Below are 21,440 nucleotides of genomic sequence, written 5' to 3' on the forward strand. Positions count from 1 at the left end.
TTTAATCATTGGGACTCCTCCCCAAACACCTACAGTGGCCTCAGTCGCCCAACTAAGCAGTGGGTGAGCATCACTTTGTTGGTAGCAAGGAGATGTATTTTGCGGGAGTGGTTATCATCTCTTCCTCCCACTATTAAGAGATTGCAAGACGACTTATTACACCTGTTCCACCTAGACAGACTAGATGCTTCTCTGCACTTGCACAATGAATCGGGGGTGACCAAGTTCTATGACAGGTGGCTCCCATATATTGACTTTACCTTCTCTTGTACCGAAAAGGAAAACCTGCTTTTGCCCTTTGCATTCTCAACATGTCGTCTACTTGATAAACTTGATAAGCTACAACCCCGCCAACTGGACACGGGATAAGATATTTAGATAAGGATATTTAGATAAGAAGCTTTTCGTCTACAGGTCTTACTAAGGTGGGGTTTCACTACTCTGACTGTACGCGGCCATAACATAAAATGGAGCGAAGGAAAGGAGGAAATGAGGAAAGGTTTACAAGTTTACAAGTTTTAAAATTAAAAGGTTGCGTTTATTACGCTCACCAGTTGCATTATGTTAGAGTTATTGTAGCTGATAAGTTTATTAATGAAAAGGCTATCTCCTGACCGGCATTGTATGTGGATCAACATATTACGACCTTAGTCTCCTAGGGCTCTAGGAGACCTCACTACGGTTACCCAGACTTTATGATTCTATGACCTCATATATGACATGTTATGTCTAGATCCTTTTTTTTTTTACCATACAATGTAACTCTGTTTTACGTATTACAAACTTATTGTATCTGTGCCTTTTTTGAAAATAATAAAAATGTTATTTAAAAAAAAAAAAAAGACAGAAAATGGGTCACACCCAACTAAATAATCTAGCTAAAACAACTGCTTCTCCCTGATCCAATATGGTACAGGTAAAGCACTGCATGGGTACTATGCAATCCCACAGAAAGTGATTTTACACATTTCGCAACGCACCTCCTGCAGCAAAATTTGTCAGGCCAAAACTGAAAATGACTTTCCCTACATATATTTTTTTTTTTAAACAATTGTATGCATTATATATTAGACATTTTAATTAGGTTTTTAAAATATCCAATAGCAGGCTGGGTATGGCTCTCAGCCTCTAGATGGAATGGAGGCACAGGGGGAACAGAGGAGGAACAGAGCGGGCAGAGGAGGTAGGGGGCGCAGTGGAGGCAAGGGGGCAGTGGAGGAACGGGGCAGCAGCGGAGGTGCAAGGTAATGCAGTCACAGCGATTTCTCCTGCCCGCTGGTTCCGGCTGCAGTGATCCGTGTTTCCGCTGCCCCTGCCGAAACAAGTGGGGAGAGCAGCGAGGATTGAAAGGGGCACAGACCGCTGCAGCCAGCACCAGCGGGGAGAAGAACGGAGAAGCAGAGCGGCAGCAACTCATCGAAAATCAACTAATCATTGCAAACGATTTTCAATCGATTATAATTGATTTGATTGATTAGTTTTTGCAGCCCTAATGATATAGACTGGATTCATACCACATCCCGCTAATTCAACTTTAGTTTAGAAATCGGATATGTCTCGTCTATGGCAAATTCCTGCATTGGTACATTGTTCTTCCTCAAAACTCCCTAACAATGTAAGCACCAATATACTTAGAGATACTGTGACTGCTTGGAAAGAGCCTAGGAAGTATTTGAAACTCCCTCCACACTTTTCACATTTACCCATGCAGAGTAACCACTCATTCTCTCAGGGTAAAGAACACCCTGTTTCTAAAGTGACACTAAACTCCGGAAGTAAACCTTAAAAATGCATTTAAGTACTTTAAAGGAGAACTATGGGGTCAGGGCTTTTCCCCATAGTTCTCCTTTAACTATTAACAAAAATTTACCCTATTTGTGTATCACTCAGCTGTAGATCCTCAAATCATCTCTGAATTCATGCTGACAATGTTCTTGCTTCTGGAGGGTGGCTACTTTTATTCTGTATGATCCCCGTTTGTGTTGTAAAGTAGCCACCACTCCATGTTCAATCCGGTGATAGACTGTAGCTTCAATACAAATTGGTAAACTAAATGTGAGATTGTAGTTCATCACAGGAGTGAGCTTGGAGCGGTGGCTACGTTACAACACACACAGGGACCATGGAGAATAAAAGTATTCACCCTTCAAAAGGAAGGACAGTGTCAGTATGAATTCAGAAATGATTTGAGGATCTACAGAAAGAAGATACATTTTTGTTAATAGGGTACTTGAATGCAATTTTAAGGTTTAATTCCTGATTTTAGTGTCACTTTAAACTCTGAGCAACCAAGGGTCTTACCCATTTTTACCATCTTTTCAAGGAGGATTCAACTAGGCCCTACTCTTTCACAGATCTGCACTGAATTTAACATACCCCCTGGGAAACTATCTACACTTCTCCCAAATTTCTAGTTACTGGAAAACGGTCTCCAAAAGTCCCACTTCAGGCACCTACAGGTAATTCCTTTGACGCTTGCCTACATACTCCTGGTCTTTCCATTTCTACTATCTACTCCTTTCTAAGGCTTTATAGGATCTCTTTAAATCCGACGTGTCGGGATGGGCACGAGACATCCCTAAAGAGGATATAGTCTAGGAAACTCTGGAGGGACAGCACTTCAGAAAAGTGGTAGTAAATGGAGAAAGGGGTGTCTCATTATTTCACTGCCTATGGTCTTACATTAAAATATGCCACTTCTGGTCCAAGTTGGTTTCCCATTTAGCAGATTTACAAGGAAAATCTATTATGAAGGACCCTATGTGGCTTATCTTCAGCTATTAGGGTGACAGACCTGTATTTAGACATACCAACCAAATATATAATTAATTCACATTTGTTTGCTAGCTGCTAGAAGGAGCATAATGAGAGAATCCCTCCATTATTGGTGGACTAATACGAAACCTGAGACACATGCTGTATATAGAAAAACTGGGGTTATATGTGACTCCTTTTACTCTCCCCTCTTCCATTTACAAAACGCCCTGTATTTGGATTACAGAATACAAAGCATTCTGTGAGTGGACAAGGGGATAGCCTGTCATTTACCCACCCCTTCTCCCACTGTCTATTTACAGAATACCAGAAGAGCGCTGTGGGTAAAACTTGGCATGAATTAAACTGATTTGTACACTCCAATAGTTGTAAATCACAATGGAACGCTTCAAAGCAATGCTGCATATTAGGGATGCACTGATACCCATACTTACCCTCGTTAACGGAACTTCCAGTCAGAAGGAGATTTCCTCTGACCGGCAGTGCCGCTTGGCAACATGGAGCCAGCTTCCGGGCCAAATCAGGAAGCTGGGCGGCCTGGCCTCATGATTGGCCAGGAAGCCGGCTCCATGCTAGCGGAAATACCAGTATCGGCGAGTACCGAAAGATAAATATTGATACTCGTACTTGATACCGAAAAACCGGTATCGGTCCATCCCTACCGAACAGCACACCTACAGTATCTGGTAAATGTAATAACATGCAGCCAAAAAAGGTGTTTTATGTTTGAACCATATATTTTACCCACATTGCATTCAGTTGTTTGCTTTTAATATTCTGCTTACCTAGGGATTCTTCATCCTCACTGCTGCTCTCTAGAAATCGGGTGTCCATTTTGAATCTCTCATCTGTTCCGAAGCGTGATTGCAACTGCATTAGCTGCACAATTACAGGCAACGAAAGAATAAATCAAAATAAGGATGATGGAAGAAAGGTTTAATAAATTAACCACAAAATAGACAAAGTATTTTGTTCACTTAAAAAAAGGATGGATACTGTGGCTAGATCAGGGTTGGACAAATGAATATGAAATTCAGCAGCCAGTCTGTCCAATCCAAGAGTGAGCTCCATTGACAACCAGAAAAAACGTCAAAAGTTAGAAACGAGCTGTAATTTTTAAGGAGCATTGAGTACCTGACTCCTGGGATTTGTCCAGCCTTGGGCTAGAAAATGAATGTGAATCTGGCTGTGAAGGGCAATACAGACAGACATTGGTAGTTACAAGTAAAAAAGAGTTGCCATCCCAGAGTTAATTTTTTTTTTTACAGTTTTCATTGCCACTCACATTGCTTTTTAGCTAGATCTGCAAAAACAGGCTCACAGGTGCACATTGCTTTATCATCCATTCTTCAGAATTTTAGACAAATATATACTGACCTTCATACCAGACCTCCCTTCATATTGAGCCTTTATTTCAAATCTTGTATCTTCTTTGTCTTCATTATCAGAATCTTCTTCGCTGCTACTGAATAGCTTAGAAGTGTCTTGTTTTTCTTTCTACATGAAGAAAATGCTTTATAGTTATAGAATGTATGATATGATTGTATTAAAATTATACAAAAAAAGTGGCCAGAAAAGTCTTACATAGTCAGCATGCATGCTTTTTATTTCACTGGTACTTGCTTTCTCTTCCTTTTCACTTTCCGACTCAGATTCAAACACAATATGCTTTTTTGAAGACCGGGAGTCCTGAATTATAAGACAACATATCAACAAGAGATATCAACAAGAGGAGTAAACTAATGGTCTCTATCAAATTCAGATAACATTCATAAATGGTACAATTAGCCACATACTGTACATTACATGATGCTTAAACAATACCCCCAGTTCTAAACAACATCTAATGTGTATGGCTGGTCTTACAACAAATTCAAAATGTTTTCCTTAAGGATTATAGCTTAAACATAGCCTGCACCTATCAGCGTAACATTCATGTATAGCTCAGTCACTAGAGTGATCCTTGGTTTGGGGGGTGCACTGTGAAATTTCTTAGTATTTATTTTGACCCTAAAACAATAACCAAGAACTTTCGACCATAAGAGAATAGACCCTAAGAAAATTGCCCTTATTCACAACAGCTACATGCACAGAATTAAAAGAGAACTATGGGCTAAGTGTTTTTCCCCATAGTTCTCTTAAGGGTCACGGGAGGATGCTAGTTTAAGAGAACTATGGGGAAAAACAACTCACGGGATACCGAGACCGCCTGAGCAGAGACGGATCCCGACATTAGTGTCGAGATCCACCCAGCTGCGTGAGTGACAGCTGGCTCTGCCCATCTAGAGGCAAAGAAAGCTGTACCCGCCCCCTCCCCCGTCTGTTCCTCCAGCCAGCGTTGGAGGATCGGAGCGGGAATGGGGAAATCCCTGCAGGGAGCCGTGACTAACAGTCACAGCTCTCTGCAGGGGAATGATCGAGAAGTGAGCGAGTGACGTTGTGTTTGCTCATTTCCTGATCTATTGAGCAGACATGCGAGTTTCATTGTCACACGTCGGCTCGGACTATGAGAATGAGTGATTTTCACTCACCTCATAGTTCTCCTTTAATGTACATGAGTTTTATTGGAGAAATAGCTATGACATTTGTATTATAACAAGACCAGAAAGTGTTAGAAGTATACAGGAAACTTTCTTCTTCACTCAAAAGTATATGATTAATAAATTAATCCACACGGTAGAGTGATGTGTCGCTAACACCTAACTGGATAAAAAAAAAATACATTTTCACTTGATAAAAAAAAAGTTAACTTTGGCCATTCAGGTCTCCCTTCCCAAACATTCAGGTGCCCATTGCTCTAAAGTAGTGGTGGTGAACAGAAGCTGTAACTCCAGTCAAACTGTTGTAAAGTGTCAGCCCACGACTGTTACATGATCAAGCTCAGTGGTAGAGGCTAGGTCTGTGCAGATATGTAATCTCTCAAGCGTGGCAGCCTGAGGGGGTAAGGTTGACTGTTTTAATTTTTAGCAAAGGTTGGTATTTGCATTTGATTATTCATACTAGTATCCATGTATAGAAGGCATATATTAGTTTGATCCCAACTCAACCTATTACTGTATTTTATACAAAATTTCCATTGTCATTGTTGCCGCAGTGTAAAAAACACCAACAAAATTGTATTGCCAATTGCTGTTAAAAGCACATTTCGTTTTCTAAAGGGTGTATACATTAGGCTGAATTACTGATATGAATAAAGGGCTGAGTATCTGCAACAAAGTCTTACCTTTGGGTACCATCAAATAAGAATCTTGCAAAAGCATTACCCGCAGTTTAGTTTTTTTGTATGTTAATATTGTGAGGTCATTTGTTGGGCATGTATGTCCTTGTGCATGTGATGGTCCCCTAAGCTGTCTCTGCAAAAAGAGTTTGTGACCTGGGCCTAACCATTTGTGTGAAGGTGGTTGGGTGTGCAGGAAGCATATTGAATGTGGTGGCCACGTCTCGGGCGGTGAAGAAGGTGCAGCTGGGCAGGGAATTTGTGATAAAGATGGTTCAGCTGAGAAGTGAATTTGTGTTAAAGAAGAGCAGCAGAGCAGTGCATTTGAGCTAAAGAGCGTGCTGCACACATGAACTAAAGAAGCTAGGAATAGATAGTAAAAGTTTGCATTTAAAAATCTCCAGTTAAAATGTATATCCGACAGTGCAGCCTACATATGAAGGTGCGGCTTTGTCGCCTACCCTTGGACTTTTGACTTGCCTGGATCTAAAGTGATAGCAATTAAGTTTATCAGCCAGTAAAACCATAGTATTGCTCCGGTATTCCACCATTTTCAAATTTTAAACATTACATTGAAGAAAAAAATAAAACAACACACACACCTAAAAAACTGATCCTACACCTTGGCAGATACCAAGTTAAAATTAAAGTATAGGGCATCTATACTAGGGCAATTCTAATTTAAATAAAAGCAAATGTAAAAAATATGTATGCTTACCAGTTGCAACAGAGCACCTTGGATAATTTGTTTCTGTAGTTCACGCTCTTTTCTCCGCTCCATCATTGCTACCAAACGCTTTTCATTATCTTGCTGCTGTTTTACATTTGTTGGAGGCTGCTCCATCTTTTTACCAATCTGAGAGATACCAGGTTTGGGAGCTGATGATGAGGTAGCGTTTAAGTCACTCTTGCACTCCTCACTATGATCACATCTATTTTTTGATTTTTCCTTAAGAATTATCTGTTTGAGATCTCCGGAGGGTTCTTGTGTATCCGCTTTCTTTGTTTGTTTACTAGCATAACTACTTACATTTAAGTCACTGCTGATCTTTGGAACAGTTGCAGTCTGCGCTTGTGAATTTATGGTGGCAGCTGAAGCCAACACAGAACTCAGGCCTTTAAATTCTGGAAGTTTCACATGAGCATCGTTCTTTTTTTGGTTTGATTGCCGACTACTGCTACTGTCCTCTTCTAAAATGGAAGCTACTATATCTTCTGGTTCTATGCCACTCTTTTTATTTTTCTTAACATGTTCAGATCTTGGATCCTCTTTGCTCTTGTTTGCTTCTCCTTTTAAACCTTTAGCTCCTTTTTCCAGTTCATGGTTATTAACAAGAGACTGCGATGCTCTAGGCGATTTTGGTTCAATTTTTACATTCTCTCTACTACAGTTTTTATTTAATGACTCATAATGTTCATCAAAATCAGAATTACTGCTGTCTGACTCCAACACTCTTTGTAGGCTTTCAGTTTTCATTTTTTTCTTAACACCTGTTGATGTCTTTTGTTTCTTCTCTGGAGCAGGTAATTTTTCACATCCTAAAGCCGGTGGATTTTCAGCATCATCATAACCCTGTTTTGCATTTATATCATCATCAGTGTCATCATATTCGCCATCATTCTCAACTGTATCATTAGCATCATCATTTTCAAATTCATTAGCTTCTTTCGCTAGTGTTTCCAAATCCCCCATTGTCAAATTTAGTTTAAAGCAGTTCTGCATCATAGCTTTATATTCTTCATCTGAGTAACAACTGCTGCTGTCGTCTTCAGAGGCACCAGTATCACTGTCTGAATCTGGCTTACTCATCTTGCCATCCTTGGATTTGCATTTGCCCCTTGTGCCATGTGTGGTCCCCTCTTGTATTTTCAATGGATTAAACTTTTCACTTATCGTTTCATCTTTGGTTGTTTTAAAATTATCACAACTTTTCTGGACTTTCTTTGCACTTGTGATTATTTCATCAGTATCAGCAGAATCATACTCACTGTCATCTAGGGTATCACTGGTAGAATTCATCTTTGCTGCAGCTTTCCGTTTTGCTTTGTGTGTTGTGTTATTGAGCTCAAAAGAGTCAGCTACTACCTCTATAGTAGAATCTTCTACATAGTTAACACTCGTTCTAGCTGCCCTCTCTCTCTCAAGAACAGATTGGAGCTCATCCTCCGAGTCATACTCCTCAGTCATGCTGCTGGTACTTCTGTTCTGTAAATGCAAAGGTTTTTTGCTATAAAGGCATGTTTTTGTGTCAGACTGCCTTCCATCTGTTTGTATAGATGCTAAACGAACTCTTTGATCTGTTTGTGTATCATTCGCAGCATTTATAGGTACATTTTTAAGCTTCTTTTTTGGAGGCGGCGTTAGTTTTGGAAACTCCCCTCTGCGTTTTCTACTGATTTCATCATCTCCTCCTTCCAGCTGCCAAGTTAACTGGGAAACGGGTACAAGCTCAAAAGTGTTGTCTACCTTTTTAATATTATGACAATATTTTGAGGGGTCATATTTCTTGATGTTGAGGTGAGTTAAGGAACAGTATGAAATGTGTGCCCAGCATAAAATTAGGAGAAACAATCAAAGAAATATTATTATTATTCTACAGAATTTATGTAGCGCCAACAGTTTGCACAGCGCTTTCCAAATGGAGGGAGATAACACAGTTACAATACAAGAGGGTAAGGAGGACCCTGCTCGCGAGAGCTTACAATCTAGAAGTTTCCATTTAGAAACAACTGTAGACTCCTATATGTATATATACTAACTAAGCTGTACTAACTGGCCATGGCTTATAATTTTAAAGTAAGCCTGTCATGAGAGAAATTTGGAGTCTGTCAACTTACTTCCAAAAATATTTTTTGCTTGACTGTCATGCCGCTAAACTAAGTTAATGCTTTCCATGTCACTAACTAGCAAAAAACATATGCAGAGTAGGATAAGCTGAGAATTTCAAAAGGCCTATTCTGCTTGCTACAAGTCATCAAGCATATTACACATACATCATATTCCACCTTTCCAAACTATAAATGCTGATGCCACCAAATAGAGTGTATAAAGGAAGGCAAAAGGAAGCATAGTGTTACATCACAACATATGCAATCCCTCCTCCTTCCCTCTAATAGTAACCTTTGTATAAAGTGTGTTGCCTTATAAATCTGCCTCCAAGCAAGTTGTTAATGCTGGCCTTTCAGCTTTGAAAACCCGGCCTGACATGACAAAAAAAAAATAGGTATATTAAAATAAAAAATATGCATAAAAATTAGATTTTTGTCTTTCTGGTTCCTTGTTCCTCTTTCATTTTCTTGAAATGCATTATAGGACACAGGAGAAGTATGCAGGAACATTGGGACATGCAAAAGCAGTTCAACTGAGGGGTTGGCAACACAGTAAACAAAAGGTTATCAGGCCCACAAAAAAAGGTTACCAAAAGGTGGCCCTAAAAAGCCTACAGAGCTGCCTAAGAACCTTACAATGGAACAGCATCAACTGAGATCTGAACATCCACATGGTAAAACTTAAATGTGTTAACAGAAGACCAGGTGGCAGCATAGCAAATTTGAGAAACTGGTGCCTAATGTTGAACACAAAGTACTAACTAATACAATGGACTGTGCTTTGACCAGGACAGGGGGAACCATGATCCTAAGGTCATAAGCTTGAAGGATGAGCTGTTGAATCTACCTAAAGTGGATGAAAAGCAGGCTGTCCCTATGGGAACCTTCATGTATGGCAAACAGTCAGAATGTCAAAAACATTCTGGCAGAGGGATAAACTTAAAATAGTGCATACCACTTTCAGACATTGGATGAAAAGGGATGTTTAGGAGCAGGACAGAGACAGTACAAACGTTCTGGTAAAAGGTGTAGAGAGGAAACCACTTTGGGAAGAAACTGGGATAGTTTGGTGCGATAAGGATCACCGGAATGCCTTCCATCTGGATCCTGTGGCGTAGGCAAGGAAGATTTACAGGTCTATTTACTGGGAGGGTGAAGGGTTTGGAGAAGGCAGAATAAGTGAAAAATCTAAACCAAAATAGCTGATTTGGATAAATTTCCAATTAAGCTCACTTCCCAGTTCAGCTATGTTGTCCTAGATTGTTCACTTCTCCTGCCTTCTGCAAAACATCCAACTCAGAGACTCCCCTCACAGAAGTGATGGCAATGAGAAAGACTCAACAGAGGAAACTCCCAGATAGGTTCGAAGGATGGTCTTTGAAGATATGACAGAAACACGTTGAGAGTCACTAGGGAACAACACCCTGTATGAAGGCCTTCACTAAGGAGTGAGTAGCGAGTGGTCCACAAGGCCAAACACGGATCCTACAGACTGCCGAAAAGACAGTATTTGTCCCACTGAGAACTTTCTGCGATGGAAATTCCTTGTCTCGCACCAATCGAAGTGTGCTTTCCAAGTGCAATTGTTCACTGCAAAAAGTTATTTTCCCTCAGGACCTGGGCCTTAACATCCAAGCTGTTAAAGCCAGCAACCAAGAAGCAGGATGGCAAACCGATCCCTGGATCTGGGAGGGCCCCAGAAAGAATGCTGGGACTCCGACTAGATCCAAGTACCACGTCCTACTGGGATAGTTTGGTGCGATAAGGATCACCGGAATGCCTTCCATCTGGATCCTGTGGCGTAGGCAAGGAAGATTTACAGGTCTATTTACTGGGAGGGTGAAGGGTTTGGAGAAGGCAGAATAAGTGAAAAATCTAAACCAAAATAGCTGATTTGGATAAATTTCCAATTAAGCTCACTTCCCAGTTCAGCTATGTTGTCCTAGATTGTTCACTTCTCCTGCCTTCTGCAAATTGTTCACCCTTTAGTGAATAGCCCTGTCAGAAAGCAAAAGGTTGATCAGGTTGAAGTCACCAGAGCATCCAATGTCAAGATTAGAGGATCCCTAGTCCTGAAGACAAATCTGCTCAGTTTGTTGTTGAACCTGAAAGGCAGGAAGTCCATGTCTGAAGTGCTCCATCTGTGACAGAGAGCTCGAAACATCTCTGGATGAACAGACTATTCTCCGGAGTTGATGACTGAGGGAGGTCTTCTACCAAATTTCCTCACCTGGGATGTGAATGATGGTTAGGACTAGAGCATGACGTTTTGCCCAAGTCAGAATCAGGTCTGCTTCTCATAAACAGTGAGACATTTTGCTGCCTCCCTGAAGGCTGATGAACCCCACTGCTGTGGCATTGTCTGGTCTTTGGAGATTTAGGATCCACCCGAATCTCTGGAAGGCGTGCACAGTCCAGCAGACATTGTTTGACAAAGAAAGAGCCAATTGTTTCTTCAGTAGAAGGTTGTCCAGCTATCCCACTATGGAAATACCCAGAGAGAACAAAGCAGTGCGAGAACAGATGCCAGCAACTAGGTGAAAATCCAAGGTGCAGTAGACAGGAAAAAAGGGAAGGACGACAAACTGGTAAGGTTGCATGCCCACAGCAAAACATGATGTTTATGCACCAGGAAGATGGCGATATGCGAGAATTCCTCCAGAAGGACTCCTAGATGGAGGAAGCAGTGACTGACCGAGAGAATTCCAAAAGGGAATTTTAGAACTCAAAGAAATATATGAAGAATCTTTAGATCAAGTATGGGGTAGATGTCTCCTTTTGCTTTAGATATGGTAAACAGATTTAAATAGAAACCCTGGAACCTCTCCCCCTTAGGGACTATGGCTATGACCCCTTAAGTTAGGAGCTGCTCTAGAGCAGTGTGAAAGTCCGCCAATCTTTGTGGAAATGTGAGCAGGTTGGACAATGAAACCCGGTGGAGGCATACACAGAAATGTTAGATGTAGCCCTTGTATATAACACCCCCCAGAGAAGCTTCTTGCACTGAAGCTCTGCAGGCTAACAATTGAGCCAAAGGGTCCATATGCACCGAAAGGAAGCCTGAATATTCGGTGAATAATATCTGCAATCCATTAGCACACAGGGCAATGGGCGGGATCTCCAGTTGTAGTGGACAGAAGGTTCCGTCAGTGTAGAACCAGAATCCAGCGATATGGCCTTAGGCCAAACAACTATCATTTGGCAGATGGATATGGTCACAATGTCAGATTGCATGGCAGGGCCAACAAGAGAAAACATGGCTTTAGGTAGGGCTTTCAGCCTTTTATCCATAGGAATGTCTAGAATGTCCTCTTACAAGGACAGTTAAGGTCTTGTTAACCAGTTGACATCCGCGGTGTTAAACCCCCTTCCCATCCAGGCCATTTTTCAGTATAATTTTTTCAGTAGGAGTCAATACACAAGGTTTTAGCTGGCCGAGGCATCTTCAGAGAGTACAGGCTGGTAAGCCTTGGCAAGGTACCATCCTCATCTTCCACAGGAGAAGAGATAAGCCAGATCTATGTGTGGGTGCTATGATGTACACATACACAAAAGGAGGCGGCACAGACTTTGTTTGGGGGCCAGGCCAAGAACCCAGCAAAAAATGGCACCAAATATGAAAATGGTACTGATCCTCTCCCGCTGCTGGCTTGTGACCATGACCACTAGCCAGGGGTCCACAGTTTAACACCTAGCTGACTAGAGAAACATGCTACCAGGAAGGGCAAAGGCCCTAACTTATCTCAGGACAGTTCCAACAAACAGATAATTAGGAACAAGCCCTTTCCAGCAGTCTTCACCCTGCTGGTTGGCATACTCCCTAAGGAGTCTTCAGGGACAGGATTTTACCATATGGGTGTACCACAGCCCTGGACCTCTAGAACACTCTGAGGCTAACTCAACATGGTGCATGCCTAGTTAACTGCATAATACAAGGTTCAGTTCAGAGGTCAACATTATAGGCCGGCCCAGCTTAATTTTCCTGCTGGGGTCCGTATACAGCCCTCAGGGCAAAGCTGGGTAGCTGCCAATACAGAACAGCAAAAATGAGCCCCAGTGGCTCTGCAGCAACTAAAGGATCTTCCTAGTAGAAAAATATCTTGATTTAAAAAAAAATATCTTGATTTAAAAAAAAAAAAAGGAAATAATTTGCTTCTCTGAAGCAGTAAGATGTCCATTCTCCTAAAGACTAGCACAAAAACTGAGACATGCCGAGAGAGAGAGGGGTAATACTAAGCTAATACTTTTAGTGAAAAAAACAAAACAAAAAAATCACTAAAGATTGAATTTAATCTGTCCAAAGTCAATTAAATGGTCTAGAGCACAGGTTGCCAAAATTCTGCCCTCTAACTGTAGTGAAACTACAAATCCCATTAGATACTGCAAAACTCTCACAGCCACAGGCATGACTTCCGGAGGCAGATGCATGATGGGATTGATAGATTCACCACAGTTGGAGGGCCGAAGTCTGGCTACCCCTGGTCTATAGGGTAGAAAGCCAAAACATGAAACTATCTATCTTTGTAGCTTCACTTCACTTAAAATATTACTGCAAATCTTTTCTATTTTGTGCAAGCACAATTTCATGTACATCACCCGATAAATTTCGGTGGCACCGGACAAAAAAAGGAAATGGCAGTTTCGCATGTAAAGGATATTTTGCTTTGCTTTTTTTCATTTAAATATAAAACAGGCAGGACTCTTCCAAATTTGCTCACTACCCAATTCTAAAACAAGAAAGAGAAGAAAAAAAAACAATCAATTTTAATGCACAAGATTTGAGTCAGTGCTGAGAGTAAAATTACAACTACTAATATACTGCATAACAAAAAATATTACAGAGCAGTCAAAAATAAAAGAACCACATTAACAAGGAAGCTTTTCTATAAAACCACATAATGCAAGTCATTGGTTATAACAATTTAAATTGTATGCCCTGCTGTAAAATCCACAAAGTTTATGTTCTAAGGAACCTTTTACAATTTTATGCTAGCCACTGTCCTCAAATTTAGTTTGGAGATGAACAGAGAAATTCATTGATTTCCACTAAACAGCTGCTGGCTATTGTATTCAGAAGCCGCAGCTCCAGTGGGTGCAGATTACGCAAATAGTGCATGCATCTGACTAGATGCATGTGCCGTTTGGCTGAAAATTTTCAAACCAGGTCCTTTGGCAAACGGCAAGGCCACCCACCGCTTGAATTCAGGCTGGTTCATCACTATCAATACGTTCTAAGAATTCTGCTTATTCATAAATCCCCCACCCCCCTGCAGTTCTAAAGTAGCACTGTGACAAAATTAAACCTGCCCTGACAACTTTTTAATTATACATCTGTCGGTAGCGAAAATCTGTCCCACTAGGGTACTAAATCTGTTGCAGACCTTTACAAATGTTGGGTGGCTGATCAGGATTCCAGGCACAGGGATTTCAAACACCTACACACTTTAAGAAATGAGCAGCCTGATTTATGTCCAATTGTGTTGCTAGTTTGCTTGATAAGTGTCCTGTGTAACATTGCCTTATTGCGCTAGAATTTATAAAAGTCCCCCACCGTAATTGGTTGCTACAATGTATCTGCATTTGTTTACATTTCTACAAAACACTGTTGCTCTGATCACCAGAGCACTGAAATAGTTCCTAATGGCAGGTCCAATATACAAAGCAGGATCCCAGATGTTAAACTGACAACAGGTTCAGGTAGCAACACCCATGTAGCTCACCAGGAAGGACGGACTCACTTATTCCCACAAAATCACTAACACTTTGCTTCCAGGGCAAAATGACCGTGACTGTCTAAAGCCAACTCTCAACTACAGATATTCACCTCTCCAGTGATCTCCGGAAAACTCCTTCCTCACTCACTGCTAAATCTCTAGAACTCCCAGGTATGGGGGAGCATGTGAACTCCTATAATGCAGTGTTAAGGGGCCTAGTGGTCAATCTTCAGTTCCGACAACTGTCACATGATACAGGGTGTAATAACACTACTTCCTTTAGGCATTAACAAGCAGGTCTTTTGGGAGCAGCTAGGAACTGGCAGGGAATCGCTACAGAGTGCCATAAATGGGCAAAGTGACAGCGTCTGTAAGTGGTTAATATGAGAAAAAAAAATAAAAATATTGAGGTTATCGGGTTACTGTAATTGTAAACCACTAACATGCTGTCAGTCTTGTTTGACAACTGTATCAACTGGATGATGACTTGCCTTGTGGTTTGGCACTTCAGTGCCTGGTACAGCAGTTTTCATCTGGAAATCTGTAACGCCGGCTTTCTCTAAAGACAGCACTAGGTCATTTTTTGAGCTTCGTTGTGCATTGGCTTTTTCCTTCTCCTTGGCTTTTTGTCTCTCTTCTGAAAGCCTGGATAAACCAAAAGGCAAAACGCTAATGGGCTTATTCAGTAAAGCAGTAATACATTCAGTTACCTGTAATAAGATTTTAGTCAGACCAACTAAGATTATTTTTGATTTATCGCTAAATGTGTCAAAATAACAATGTAAGAAGGACAATGCCTCAAAGCACTTACAGAAAAAAAAATGTGTAACATAAATTTCTGCTACCCCTGGATTGACTTCCTTATTACACTATTATTCAGCCATTAATTCTGGCCTAGCACTCAATTTCCACCAATACATTTTAAAATGGCAGCAATCCTTTCTAGCACAACCAAGTCGGAAAAAAACATTCCGAATCAAAAGCAAGCCTATAAAATGAGCCTTTGAAGTGCTAGTGCTCTAGTAGTTTAGAGGCTGTTTGCAAAGCCCACACCATTCTTTTTATCCTAAAACTTGCTTCTGTGGCTGAATAATGGATAAAGATATGCTCCATATTTGGAGAACTAGTCCACAGATAACTATATTCTGGACTAGAGGCTAATGTACACATTAATCGCATAATACTGTGTAAAGACGCCTGGTGGGGTATTTTAAACCTCCAGCGAACAACTTAATCAAACATCAACAAATGTTAATTTTTATTTATTCTTCTGCAGACAAATTACCTATATCAATTGCCTGAAAACAAAAAAAAAAGTTTAAAAGCCAGCCTGTAACAAAAAAAGAAGTATACTTAACTGTCCAGTGGGCAGTGAGTGAGTTATTTGCGGGCTTGCAGGGCTCTTGCTGACACTGCTATCCAACACTTCAAGATATGTCAGATAGCATGTCCCATGTTAAGGTTTCTCTTGACATCTGCAAAATCATAGTTGTGTCCTGTAATGACAGAGCAGCAAGTTGGGGGGAACACACTAACCAACACAATGGAATGTGTCGAATAACTGGTGCCCAGAGCTCTGAAGATAGCAACGAATTCACTCATTGCCCGCTTGAAAGAGAAGCACACAACTGTCTGAAGAAAAAGTGCAGGAGTACATTCTCCCAAGATTTTAAGTACCCAGCTTTCCCAGGGGGCAGCGGTGAAGCAGTGTTGTCTCCAGTGCCTTCGGAAAGAGTCCAGGGGCCAGACTTCAAGGTTCAGTATTTTCTTCTCAAAATCATTTTTTTAAGCTTTTATTTTGTTTTTTTATTTAGGGGGTGTGGGTCTGCATTTAACAAACCAACTCTCTGAAAACAAAAGCAGCACAAGATAAAGGAGCCAGTTTAGACCATGGTCCATCTAGAAATATATGTTTACCTATGTAAAAAGCTTTCCTTGGCTATTTCAATTTGTAATGTTCCTCCCTTCCACTTTGTCTTGTTCAGAACAGACATGCCTAGGAAAAAAAAAAAAATTTGGAAATTAATGTTGATGATTGATTCTATAAATGATTGGCAGGACTATATTCAGAAATCTAAGAGTTTATGAAAATTTCTCAAGTCATCGAACTACAAATGTATTTGCCCATCTATGAATGCTAATGCTTTGCTTGGTCAGGTGAAAGGTTAACTGTACTGGTAGGTTAGTATTTATAAGCAGTGGTATGACCTTCCTACCGCTCAATAAAAAAAATAAAAAATAAAATAAAAAGAGAAGAAGAACAGCATTGTGCTTTACATGTGTATTGTGCTCCACTTGCTTCAGGACAAAGCAAGTGCAGTAATGTTCAAATAAGGCGAGTTTTTGTGACCTGTCAATGTCATGTGACTAGCAGCATTAAGCAGAGAGAACTCTATGAGACAACACACCATAGTTTATTAAATGCAGGCAGCAGTGTGAAGTAACAAAGTGGAGTCAAAAGGCTTTTACAGTAAACATGCTCTGTGCCAGGAAATAATCTGTACACAATACAAGTCATGCTCATGTATTCCTTTATCTGCCAGCGGGGCAGCTAAAACAAAAAGATATATAAAAAACGCAATATAGAAGGAGCCATACAGTGACAAAACACCAAGAAAGACAGGATTACTTTTAGCATTTGTACACACTTACATTTTTTCAGGTCCACATCTGAAATGTTGACATTCAGGTAAGCAAAGGTCTTTATGGCGTTTCCTAAAAATGTAAATTATATAAAGTATCAAGTATAAATAATTAACAAAACAAACAAAGAACATTTCTATGCTAAAAACAAGGTTCAAGAGATGTTTAAATGCATACAAAAACATGGGAGCAGGTGTTTTTGTAATCAAGAAACAATCAATACTGACAAGAAGAAACATGTTTCTGCTGTTACTGCTTTACAAACACAGTCTTATTCAACACTTAAGGTGCCCATACACTGCTCGATTCTCGTACGAGAATCGGGCGAAATCCCGCGATCGTACGAGAATCGAGCAGTGTGAACTAAGACGTGCGACCGTTTCTACTGTACGGTCGCACGTCTTTTGTCGAGCCAACATGTTCGAAAACCCGCCGAGAATCGTACGATTCTCGGTGGGTTTCTAGCCTGCTCGCCCGATAGATGCGGAACGGGCCGGTGTGCGCACGCGCACACTGCCCGTTCTGCATTGCCGTCATCGGAAGCCCGCCCCTCAGCGGGGCGGGCTTTCGATGATCGCAAGTACGATCTGCCCGTCCAAGGTGGGCAGATCGTACGGGCTTTCAAGAAGCATACGACCATCGCAAGACAAAAGTCTTGCGATGGTCGTAAGGTGTATGGGCACCTTTAGTCTTAAAAGAGAACTGGCTTTAGTGCTTTTTTTGGGTCACAGAAGGACATTTACTAATAAACCCATATGACCCAAAGTCAGCATCTAGCAAACTACTGCCTACTATTTGCTGACAGAGCAGAGCTGGGCTGCAACCAGGAAAGATCCTGACAATATTATCAGGATCCACCCTGCTACCTGATCGACAGCTGGCTTTGCTTTTCTACAGCTAGAGCCAGCTATGCCCACCCCTCCCGTCTGTCCTCCTCATGTGCGCTCGATGAACGGTCACCACTCTGTGCAGGGTGAAGACTGAGCTGAGGGATCAGCAGTTCATGATCGATCAACTCTCGATCTATAGTGCTGCCATGTGACACCTGCAGTGTCACATGGCGGTGCTAAGTATTGTCAAGAGTATATTATACTCTTCTGTTTGTGATGGTTGCTACATATTACTGTACTTATTGAATGCATCTGATTGTATATATTGGAAAAGGAAAAGGAGCTGTATATAAAATACAACACATCTCACTACTTTCAAAGTGCATTAATCAGGAGGTATTTTATTTAAACAATTTCAGGCATAAAGTACAACTGAGCTGCAAAAAGCTACCCAGGAAACAATGCATGCCATCATCTTACTTTAAAAACAGACCTGTGACTTGCCTATGACAAAGTAATAGGATTGCTATAATGCCTCTGTAGCTATACTCGCCTTTTCATCGCTCCCTAGAAGCAAAAATTCAGCCATCGAGAGCAAAGAAAATACCTGGTACTTGTGGCAAATGGAGGTATATGTGAATCAGTCCCCTTCCTCTGGCATAACAGTGATAGTCCTTGGCCTGGCCCTGTCACTTGGCAAGAAAGAGAGAGTCTTCATCAAAGTGTAAGCAGCGGGAAAGCGAAAGGCAGGTAGGTGCGACTGGAGAGTGGGACATAGCATAGGTTTGCTTTAATCTGCAGCCAATGCACACACAGACCACCATAGCTTCAGTGAGTACTTGTACTGTATAGTGCAGCATATTCTCTCTCTTGCCTGTATCGTCAGTCACATGGTGAGCAATGTGATTGTTAAAAATTTTACATCAGGCTTTCTGTATATTAAAAAGAGAATGTTCGTATATCACAAAGTAGGCATACTGAGATTCATAATACCAACAAAAGAGATGTGGGGGAAACTGGTGTGCTTCAACAAAGTTTGGATGAAAAGACTTAAGTACTAGGCCTGCAACAAGTAACCGATTTAAATCGATAATGAAAATCATTGTCATTCTCATTACGGATTATTTGATTCTGCAATTAGTTGATTTTGCTGGACTCATGGGCTGTGTGTCCCCTCTAATCCCCGCTGGTAGCAAAGACTCCTGCAGAAAGTGTCCAGCAGTGAGGAGAGCTTCACACCTAAATTTCTCTCTGCTCCCCTGTTCTCCTCCTCGCTGGGAGCCGCTGAAGACTGCGGTCAGTGTCCTCTTCGATCCCGCAGCTCTCCCCGCCTGTATCAGCAGGGGCAGCAGGGGACACAGACTGCTGCAGCAGGCTCCCAGCAGGGAGGAGAGAATCGCTGTCAGCCGCTGTGCCTCTGCATTTCCCCCCATGCCCCCTCTATTAACTACCAGTAGGTAGAAAGCCAGAATCAAGTCTCCCATCCAGCAGCTGGGAGCAATAGCCAGCTGGCTGTTGGCTATTTTAAACTGCAGCCACCCACTGCCTGCTGTCAATCAGCAGAGGAGCAGACCTAAACCAGAACTTTCTGGCTTAGAGTTTTTCAATTCAGATTATATTAAATCCATGAAACATACAATTATTTAAAACAAAACAAAAAAAAGTTAATGTACGTTTCGGCCTGACTAGTTCTGCTGCGGGATGTGCGTTGCAGTGCCATTCATTTCAATGGCACCATAATTGCGCCTCACGCCCGCACTGGAATGCGCGGTACTACAATGATGTGTGCTCCAGTGTGTAGCAATTGCAAAAAAATGTGCATGCAGCTTTATTCTGAAGCAAACTTATTCTGAAGCAAACTTAATCGTTAGTTGCAACCCTAATAAGTGCTAAGCAGGTATATTCTGCTCCCTGTATGCATTTCAAGGATTAATGAGGCCCAAGTTGACACACCACTCAATTCAATAACAATCGTCCCCTAGGATTATATGTGGATTTTAGGGATGTCCCGATACCGATATTAGCATCGGGGCCGATACAGGGCGCAGCCTGGTGTCAGTATCTTGCTAGTCAGCCCCGCTGGCTTTCAAAATACCTGAACAGTCTGATTGAATGCAGGCATTGTTCAGGTATTTTGAGATTACCTGAACATACGCCACTACAGGACACAGTATTGATGTGCAGATCAGCAAAGTGGGGGACGTGGAAGATTGACATTGCCTAAAGTGTCAGCAGTCATACTTGCTTCTTTACAGGTAACCCCTTTATTTGGTGGTTTTAAAGCAAGTTTAGAAGTTATACATTATTTTAGGAGCATCTCATACCTTGATCATCCTTCCTGTATACAATCTCCACATCATCGATTTTTCCAAATTTCCCAAATCTGTCTGCAAGTTCTGCTTTGGTGACCAATGGACTAATCCCACCGACATATAAGCGTTTTAATGTTGCCTCCATGATTCAGTCAAGATCCTATGGAAAATAAAAGCTACATTTGTAAACAGCATTACTGTATCATCCATATTACAAAGTGAGGCTGAGAAACAGCCCAGTGCTACTTGGAATCACACGTGGATGTCGACACACTTCTGCTTAATAACAGTTATGTTCCCCATGACAGCAATCAATACGCTACCATTGAAATGTATTGTACAACCGTAACAAACTAAGTAAAATAAAATCCAAAGCATGAAATTGTTCTTGTAAGCCACAACTCACACTCACATTGCACTGGTGTACTACAAAAAAAAGGCACCGAGCGGAAACATAACCTAGACTTTCACGTTCCGCTCTCAGTACTCTCCCACAGCTAAAATACTAAAACAGGTTTCGATACCCCAGAGAGTTACTCGTTCCTGGTAATCCGGTGATTATAACACCGTTAGCCTCGCCATAGAAAACTGTAAAGGATATTTTTTTCAATATGATATACGGAGAAAGCTTGCAGCCATACCGAAAACAGGAAGCTACGGTCCACAGACGGATTGACATCACGTGTATGTATTCCACTACACACGCTGAATTGTATCACCAGAGTTTAGCTGCACGTCACTTTACTAACCGGAAGGGAAGAAGAAAGCGAAGTACAAGTGACCAAAGCAGTCGTTTATCAGTGAGACGGGGACTCAAACAGCTAAACCCACATTTTGTGGTCTATATTTCAGTGACGCCTCCACTACTCCGTAATACAAATACATTTATCGTTCACTTTACATTATCAAAGCGTACGAGAGAAAAAAAAACTAGGAGCACATAATATTTAATGCGGCATTACTGGTAAAGTTCGACTGGTTTCCTCTTCCTTACTCCCCGGATACTGTGTGTTGCAGTCCACTACATTACAGAGTGCTGCAGATGAGCCCTTCCAATGGGGAGGTGGGAAGTATGGACCCCTATGCAGGTGTCCATGGGTGAAAGGCCACGGCTTCATCA

At 41.4% G+C, this 21,440-nt stretch overlaps 1 protein-coding gene across 1 annotated transcript in view; it reads right to left on the reverse strand.

Moving 5' to 3' along the window:
• The window catches only part of NOL8 (nucleolar protein 8), a 45,147-nt gene extending 24,668 nt beyond the window's left edge, over positions 1 to 20,479 (reverse strand). The window contains exons 1-9 of the mRNA XM_018552288.1: positions 20,333 to 20,479; positions 17,188 to 17,250; positions 16,453 to 16,531; positions 15,027 to 15,180; positions 13,480 to 13,548; positions 6,711 to 8,504; positions 4,360 to 4,464; positions 4,153 to 4,272; positions 3,561 to 3,654 (exon numbers count right to left, since the gene is read on the reverse strand). Coding sequence (XP_018407790.1) covers positions 3,561 to 3,654; positions 4,153 to 4,272; positions 4,360 to 4,464; positions 6,711 to 8,504; positions 13,480 to 13,548; positions 15,027 to 15,180; positions 16,453 to 16,531; positions 17,188 to 17,250; positions 20,333 to 20,465 — 2,611 coding nt within the window. The 5' untranslated portion in view covers positions 20,466 to 20,479. The remainder of the gene's footprint in view (positions 1 to 3,560; positions 3,655 to 4,152; positions 4,273 to 4,359; positions 4,465 to 6,710; positions 8,505 to 13,479; positions 13,549 to 15,026; positions 15,181 to 16,452; positions 16,532 to 17,187; positions 17,251 to 20,332) is intronic.
• Between the last annotated feature and the right edge of the window lie 961 nt (positions 20,480 to 21,440).

The sequence above is a fragment of the Nanorana parkeri genome, unplaced genomic scaffold, assembly GCF_000935625.1.
Source record: "Nanorana parkeri isolate BGI_ZX_2015 unplaced genomic scaffold, ASM93562v1 scaffold83, whole genome shotgun sequence".
NCBI lineage: Eukaryota > Metazoa > Chordata > Amphibia > Anura > Dicroglossidae > Nanorana > Nanorana parkeri.